Source organism: Pelobates fuscus, chromosome 5 (genome assembly GCF_036172605.1).
Source record: "Pelobates fuscus isolate aPelFus1 chromosome 5, aPelFus1.pri, whole genome shotgun sequence".
Classification (NCBI taxonomy): domain Eukaryota; kingdom Metazoa; phylum Chordata; class Amphibia; order Anura; family Pelobatidae; genus Pelobates; species Pelobates fuscus.
The window spans coordinates 332763017-332771925 of record NC_086321.1 but is presented as its reverse complement, the minus strand read 5'-3'; the positions used below and the strand labels follow the sequence as shown (position 1 = coordinate 332771925).

The window sequence follows — 8909 nt, the reverse complement described above, 5'->3', positions numbered from 1 at the left end:
TACTTTCTAAATGATTTGGGCAATTAGAAACAGGTGTTTCCTCCAATTGATCAATCTGATTAAACACACTTTCTTCTTCTAATCAACAATTCATCAATATTCATGCAAAAAATTTTTTTTCTATTTTTAAATAGTGACATATTTTATGGTAGCAGCTGTGATCACACACAAGGTATAAATGTGTCATTAAAAAAATAAAAAAGTGTGTGAGAAAGCGCTTTAAGAAGTGTCTAAAAAGTAGTCGCGGCCATAGACACCCGTGAGGGAATACCTTTCCCCCCCTCACCTGAACATGAAACCAAACCAACAATTATCATGATAGAATCTTAACAATAAATGGGTGGAGACTTCCTTATAACAATTGTTGCAACTACAATATAAGTTAGAACAAGACTAATATATGAATTACATAGACTCATTTCTAAACACATTTATTGCAGATATTACATGGAGATCCTTAGAGGGATGTTGTCCCCAAATTAGGACTGCCCCTCCTACATAGGGACACTTGGCAGGTATCTATATTGCCCATTCTATGTTGCAAGCTAGCCACGCCCCTCTGAGGTGGGACATTTGTGGGTTCGGCCGCTTGGTGGCGCATGCGCAGTGGTTCGCTGTGGTGACAGTGGAGAGAGGCTGCAAAGATGGTGAGCTGTGTCTGGGGTACCAGAAGATGGGCACTGGCAGGGATGGGCATTTCACTGTCGGTGATACCAGGCAGCCGCCTGTGTAGTGCTGAGCAGGTTGCTGTCACTAGGCCGCGCCCTGATTGGCTCGGTCTGCAATGGGCGAGCGAGTATTCCGCAGGCTTCAGCTTGGAGATCTAAACACTAGAGTCCTGCACTAACACCTATTAGCGCTCTATGCTGGTGGGCTCCGAGCAAATGGCCGATCCCCTAGACATCACTGTATGGAAGTGGAGACCGGTGTTTGTCTCACTGTCTCCACTTGTCTCTAGTGTTTGAAACTCCGGACAATAATGTGACCCTCCCTGTGCACTTTGATTGCAATATTTACATAGGAGATATATTGTCTATTGGTTTTTTTTTTAAGGATATTTTTTACATACTGCTCAACAAACGTGTCATTGTGTAATTAGGGAATGCCAGATCCACCCTGTATCTAGGACACATTGCTTCTATGCTGTAGAATAGTATATGGTATGAAGTGCTGCCATGTTGTATGTAGAATTCATATGCTGCAGAAAGGATTTTAATGAAGAAATCAAGGACAGCTCCTTGATTAAACAAACATTTTATTTCCTGCAGTGTATTCATTGTAGATACCCCAGGCAGCACTTATCATGTCTTGCCCAACAAAAAAAACAACAACAACAAAAACTGATTTTGTATTGAGAAAAACAAGGTGGATCTTCTTAACTCTGGTGTAGTTCATGGATAACCGTATCCTGGGACGGCTGCTGTCACCAGATTTCCATACACAGCATTCAGCATGTCTACCAGACACTGTTGCCCCACCAGATGCACCGTATAGACACCGCAAAGAAAGTTGGCAATATTGTGTCTGGTGGCAAAAGCCACACTTGAGTCTGTATGAGAGACTTCCAGGGATCTAGATGGAAACCATAATTTAATAGTGGGGTCTCAATCCTTGGGTCCAGGTCTCAGGTTGCATCCAGCGTTATGTGTAATTAGTTGCTTTGTTTGGTATGTGTGCCTAAATGTTCCAGTTCTGCTAGCTATGCAATAGATTACTAAAATACAAGATTTTACATGTTTATTTTCAAAGAGACTAAATAGTTAAAGCCTACCGTTATCATCTCTTCCACAGAAATAGCATAGAGGAAAAATCTGTGGTCACAACAAAAATGTAGATTAAAATACCTTTTTCAGTTTTATATTGTCTACCTATTAGGCTAGTCCTACGTATAGATGAAATATTATTCTTCGCAGAAATGTACTTAGGTAGGTATATATATTTGACATTGCACGTGTGCTGTAAAACTTATCCCTTGTGTTTCTTTTAGTATAAAATATGAGGCAGATAGAAATGTTTATATGACATCTGAAAATTATGAAATGCAAATCAGTCCAAACGATAGCAGTAAATACTCCTTCCATTCAATGACAAATCCATGTGTAAATACAGAATGTGACTTAAAGGGGCATTGTAATTACTGCTTCTCCATTCTCTTTTAATTGTATATTAAAGCGACTCTGTGACCTCCATATCTAAAATTAGTATTTCATAAAGATCAAATCTTTATTTTATATGTTTGTCATTCTCTTTTTTATTGAGGTAGATGAATAACACAACAAGAATAGGCTCGTCTCTTATGACAATGAAAGAGAGACAACGGTTCAGTCATGTTATCAAGCATTAAAACGAGACATACCTCTTTTTTTTATATATATATAATGACATAAGGGAACATGGGATGATGAGATGACACTATGATGCCATGGGCCTAACTCTCTATACTGTGAGGCGAATAATTCACTTATAGACGTATAAAATAACAACACTGGTCCAAACTAAAAACTGTTCCGTTCCCGGAGTATTCAGGTCAGGAATAAAACACACAGTATCTAACAGTTACCCTGGCTTCAGAGGGTTCAGTAACGAGCAGTATATGGCTAGACAGTCGCCAATTAGACAGCGATGCACCTTAATGTTGGCCACAGACCTGCGTACACAGTATCAATTATGATTAAAGACCCCTAACCAAGGCAGCCACGGGAGGGGGGGGGTTTAATATTTGTGAGAGCTATAGCTTTAGGCTTTAAAGTTTGTTTCCTATAGCGGAGAGAAACCACAACAAGCTTATACAGCCTCTGGTTATGGCTCAGCATGCTAGAGTCACTAATAGGCATGTGAAAGAAAATAGAAACTCATAACGGCTTTGAAACTTTAAAGTCAGAACAAAACATATACGTGCATGTCCTATTTGCTTCATTTTGGTTCAGGTTGCTGCTACCGGTGCTCCCCTTTTGCAAGGGGTGGTCTTCGCAGGGTCCAATGTGAGCGATGTTGGGGTCACTGGCTCCAACAGGAGCACAAGAGCTTGGAAGAATGAGTCAGCTTCCGACATAGAGGAGAGTCTCAAGGTGGTGCCATTTCGCACAGCTGTCAAGGTTCTTGGTAGTGTCCATCGATAGTCCACTCCTGCTTCCTGTAGTCGGTGGGTTCACGGACCTAGCGTTCTCCTCAATTGAAGCGTGTTCATGGTTAGGTCCTGGAAATAACTAAGTTGGGAGTTAACATGATTTTTATCTGGTAGAGATTGACATCGAAAAAAATACGTCTCAGTGTGCCAAATGTGGTGCTTGTTCTGGTTTGCAGATGAGGAAGAACCCTTCAAACATCAATGTTTTTGCCTGAGCGTGTGGTAATGCGTTCAGGCCAATCGTGTTAGGATTGTCTCTAACCTTTATGTTGGTTTGGGACAGAAGTCCTCCGCAATATCCAGCCTCATGAGCAAGGTGGAGTGGGAGGACTGGAGTTGTAGCACAGTTTCCTTTAGTCCCTTCACCTCCTGCTGCACATCTAATATGTCCTCCTCAGAGGCTTGCACTCGAGTGGTCACCACCTGAACCTCCGTCCTCTCTAGGTCTTCAATTCTAGCAGGAGATTCTGAATGTCCAGTTTGTTGGCTGTAGTTAATGCATCAGGGTCTGCCAGTACTTGGGTGTGACAGGTGAGCTAGGGAGTCTGTGGAACTAGTGTCTTGTTCCGGCATGGCTGCCATCTTGTGGGCCACAGGGTGCTGGAGCATGGCACTTATGTTGTATGTATCTTTTCTCTCACCTGTATGTACTCTCTGGGATTTCCGCCCCATACCGTTGCAGGATGCTTGTCTGCCAGTAGCAACCGGGGATGAGTACGTTGGGGTGGCCAACTTAGCCACAAAAGCCGCAGGTGTGGAGTAGGCCCCAAATCTGTGGCGAGCTTTGCTGCCTGTCTGTGAGAATAAACAGGACATCAGTCGACTGCAAATATTGCCGATCCAATCAAATCTAATTAAATACTTAACATTGACTGTGTTGGAATTTCACTGAAATTACAACCCAGTCAAAATATATACAAGGACAAACCAGGGGCTTTCTCTTTATTTTTCCTCTAATAAAAAGCTCTTTCTACAGGGGGGCCTCCATATACCTTAATGCTGTAGTCTCGCTTATGACACCGACTGAGGAGGAACAGAGTGAAGATGATGGTAGCGCCCACGAGGGACATATTCAGATAAGTAAACTGCTTAAGTAGATAAGTAGTCCTGCTCCCGCCAGACCTCTAGCTGTTACCGTTGGGGGCTTTTGCAAATTATGCAAAGACCATAAACTGTGACAGTCACCTTAAAGATTTAGTAAATGACATCATAATCCAGTTCAGAAAAAGGAAATGCCAGCACAAGCTTGTACAATCAGTGACTACAGGGTTTTAACTCCTTATATCCCGAACACAATTGCAATTAAATCAGAAATGCTTGACTGTACTCGCTGTTTTGTCATGTCCTATGTTTTGTCTCTGCAGGCGGACGTTGAAGAAACTTTAAAGAGGATCCAGGGACAGAAGGGAGTGCAAGGAATTATTATTGTAAATTCAGAAGGTGAGAACATGGATGGACATTTAGGGAAACAGAATATATTGTGCAAATGACTTGCTGTGTAAAAGAGATATTTGTAGGATGTAATGTATTGCACCTGAAGTAATTGGTTCTTTGAATATCTGGCACCTAAATTAGCTCAGTCCTTGGACCAGATTAAATCCCTGAACTATTTAAAATAAAAAATCTGAATGCAGACACAAATTCAGTGCATAATAACCCAACCAAGAAATGTAGGAAATATACTGATTCTTAAAATCTTTGTTGAAAAAAAGTTAATGAGATATATATTTGGTTTGTAAACGTGTTAAAGGGACACTATAAGAATCCAAACCACTTCATCTCAATGAAGTGGTCTGGGTGCAGTGTCTCTGTCCCCTTTACCAGATAACCACTAGAGGCATTTCCTGATTTTGATTCCGTGAACCGATGCTGTATGTACTCACGCGCAGCATGTGGACATCCAGCGTCAGAGAAAACCCCATAGGAAACCATTGAGGCAATGATTTCCAGTGGAGAAGGCCTAATGCGCTCACCGCGCATGCATATTATGGCCCCCATCAGATGATGTCGGAGAAGGAGTAGGTCGGCGACCAGCGCCGAGGGACCTTTGCCCTATAATCTGAAGCGAGGAATGATACGATCCTATTTAAAGGACACTATACGCACCATCACCATTTTGTCTAATTTAAGTGGTTATGGTGCCTGGACCCACTCTTTAGTGTGTAAAATCTGTTTTTAAACGGTTCAACACAGAATGAGGGTCGCCAGGCATCTGCAGCCTGACCTCTCTCTTTACTTGCGTTCTGTCACTGGTGCCCATCATTAGTATAAGTTACAGTGAGAGTTACTGTGTGGAGTTACAGTGAGATGACGTGGTTATGGTGCCTATTCAATACCACATTTCTATGGTTATGACAGCTATCATACTTCTGATCATGGAGTTAGTGCAGAGGCAGGAGCCATGTTTAAATGCTGCTCTACCTCCTAGGTCTTTTATATCATGACTCACACCTAGTGTCTTTTATTCTAGGCATCCCAATTAAAAGTACAATGGATAATGCAACCACAGTGCAATATGCTGGTCTAATGCACCAACTCGCAATCAAAGCACGCTGCTCAGTGCGAGATATTGACCCTCAAAATGATCTGACATTCTTCCGGATTCGGTGCAAGAAAAATGAGATAATGGTTGCTCCAGGTAATGCAGGAGGGGACAGCCATTTTATTTATTATATATATTTATGTATGTGTATATCAGTGTTAATTTTGTCGACTAAAACAATTCAGATGACTAAAATACGACTAAAACTAAAATGGCTTTTTGGTCAAAAGACTATGACTAAAACTAAATTGAAATTTGCCACCAAAATTAACACTGCACAGATGGGCTGTGGAAGGGGCAAAAGAGACAGACCAGGGCTTCGAAAAGAGACACCTGGAGGGGCTGGGAGGACACAAAGAGACACAATGCGGGATGGGGAAGGGGCAAAAGAGATAGAGGCTTTAACTAAACCCATTCGATTTTAGTCATGTTGAACTTAAACAATTCAGATGACTAAAATACGACTAAAACGTAATTTACTTTTTAGTCAAAAGGCTATGACTAAAACTAAATTGAAATTTAGTTACAGCACCACAATCTTTGTTTACCTACTTCAAAAAAATATCTAAGTCAATTTCTTTAAATTCTGCATGAGTGACCGGTTTTATCGTTTACAACTCCTGAAGATTTATAGTTGGGCCTTTATATATATTTGCTTTTTAGAATCAGTTTGCTTCCCATAGGGTCAGAGAGAACTGACTGATAGCATTGGTAGGTCCCACCATTTATTACATACTTCCCAGCTATGTGACATATGGATCGGGGGAGGGGTGGTCAGACGGCAAAAGATGGGATGTGTCAGCCTCACTCAGGGAAGCCCGTGCCCTGAGTTTACTCGTTTTGTGCAAGCGTCTCTAATAACACTTTTTTTGCTCATTGGTGTCATTTACCCTGGTGTCCCTATATGTGGGTACACTATGGTCTGTGGAATAAACCTGGGATGGCGGGACTGGACCCCAAATTCTGGTTTGTCTTGTCGAACCTTTGCCTGTTGGGATGGCCTGTTGGGCTGAATTTACCTGAAATATTCACTATACCAATATTTAATATAACACTCAAGTGAATGCACAATGGGTTGCCCATAAACTTGCACCAGGGCAGGACGGTTTTATGCACACAGATCTCCATTTGCATCAGAATCAAGAAAACCTGGGCCTTAGACATGCATTATCAGTCCCAATAAAGCATTAATTCAATGTAGACTATAAGGAAATGAAAACTGCATCAAGAAAGCCAGGACAAGCGCTGGAAATGAAAAAGTTTATTAGGCTCCTAAAACACCACAGGGGTGATTGGTTAAATAAAAGTCCTTATTTCAGACTTCTTAGTCCTTAATCATAGGATTATTCCTATGATTAAGGACCAAGAGGTCTGACATGCATAAGGACTTTTTTGTGATACCCCTGTGGTTTAAGGTGCCGAATAAACACTTTTGTATTCATCGTAAGTACTTGTCCTGGCTTGCTTAATGCAGTTTTAGTTTCCGTGTGGGTCCGAGGTTTAAAGTGTCCTCGTCTGGCGTCTTCAATGGTTAAAGGTGAGCAAAACTTTGTGTCCTTTGTTTTAATTTTAAATACTTTAATTTTTGCTCCAGCCAAGACAGCAGTATACTTTACATGTAAGCCTGATCCAAGTTGTAAATTGTAGTCCAAAAGCACTTGGATTAAAGGGACACTATAGTCACCTGAACAACTTCAGCTTAATGAGGTTGTTCAGGTGAGAACTATAGCTCCCTGCAGCCTTTCTCATGTAAACACTATATTTTCTGAGAAAATACAGTGTTTACATTGAAAGCTAGGAACACCTCCAGTTGCAGTCACTCAGATTGCCACCAGGCGGACTTCGGAGTTGATGGAGGCATAATATGCCTCCACCCACTCGGATCTGCTGTCAGCAGAGCACAGGGCAGCACTGTGTCTCCTCCCTCTGCATGCAGACACTGAACTTTCCTCATAGATATTCATTGATTCAATTAATCTCTATGAGGAGATGCTGATTGGCCAGGGCTGTGTTTGAATCATGCTGCCTCTGCCTCATTGTCAGTCTCAGCCAATCTTAAGGGTAAGCACTGTGATTGGATCAGGCTGCCACATGTCGCAGACTGCTTTGTTTTTCTGAGTCTAACAGCATGCAGAGTTACAGCTTCTGGCTTGAATACAGTAAGATTTTTACTATATTTATGGAGGCATGAGGGGCCCAGGGGGGCTAGATGGTGGTGTTAACACTATAGGGTCAGGATTACATGTCGTTGCACTGGTGACTATAGTGTCCCTTTAAAGAGATCTTTGCTTAAAAGGGAATTTAAGAAATGCACGCTTTAATCCCACAATGTGACCGTCCCAAACTGAGTCTTGGTTTCAAATTTCTATCCCTGTGATTTGATAAGTGTTGGGAAATAGGGTGCAGTAACCCAGTGAGACAGGAGTCGGATTTAGCAGAGAGAACTCAGAGTATCTGGAGGTTGAGTAGAAAACAATGTATCTACAATTATACTGTCATACAAGCAAAGTATCTGTTTTGTCTTGATCCTTTTGTGTTGGATTCTTAATGACATTTTGTCTCTTTTTTTCAGATAAAGATTACATCCTAATTGTTATTCAGCAGCTAACCGAATGATTGCATCGTCCTGTCCATACAGCATATATTGACTTGTATAGCGGATATGTGTAGGCAACATTCCTTATTCTCCAGGCTCTCTGGAGCACCTGGTCTCCCCAAACCTCCACTAAACCGTTTACAAACCTTGTACACACACGCGTTAAGCTCTGCTGGACTTGCCGAATCAGAAGAATATGACACCCATGTAAACTCTACTAAGCTCGCATGTTCTATCATGTCCCCATAAATTTATGTTTTCTGACCTTCTGTTACGAACTGCGACCTTTATTAACACATGGACAAAGTGGTAATAAATTGCTATATTTGTTTTGTCTGACAATTTGATTATGCTTTGATACTGAATCAGTGTCCATCATGTACCAATAAAAAACTAATTGTCAATTGACGAATTGATTAGCTTATTTTATTCAGGATCTTTAAAAAGGCCTCTGTTTAAAACAGACCTGTATATGGAATTAAATGGACACTCTAGGCACCATAACTACTACATTTCATTGCAATCATTATGGTGCCTGGAATCCTCTACTCTCATAATGGTTCATCAAAAAAACACAGTATGCAAGAGAATGCCGGGAACAGAATACAGCTCAGGTAGCTTGCTCTTCAGTGGGTCCTGCTCAG

General features: G+C 41.4%; 1 protein-coding gene across 1 annotated transcript; it reads left to right on the top strand.

Annotated features, from left to right (window-relative positions):
• The first annotated feature begins 574 nt into the window (after positions 1-574).
• Positions 575-8374, top strand: DYNLRB1 (dynein light chain roadblock-type 1). The gene is made up of 4 exons (XM_063453257.1): positions 575-647; positions 4492-4567; positions 5598-5765; positions 8242-8374. The coding sequence occupies exons 1-4, from the start codon at positions 645-647 to the stop codon at positions 8283-8285; spliced, it is 291 nt and encodes a 96-aa protein (XP_063309327.1). The 5' UTR covers positions 575-644; the 3' UTR covers positions 8286-8374.
• The last annotated feature ends 535 nt before the right edge of the window (positions 8375-8909 follow it).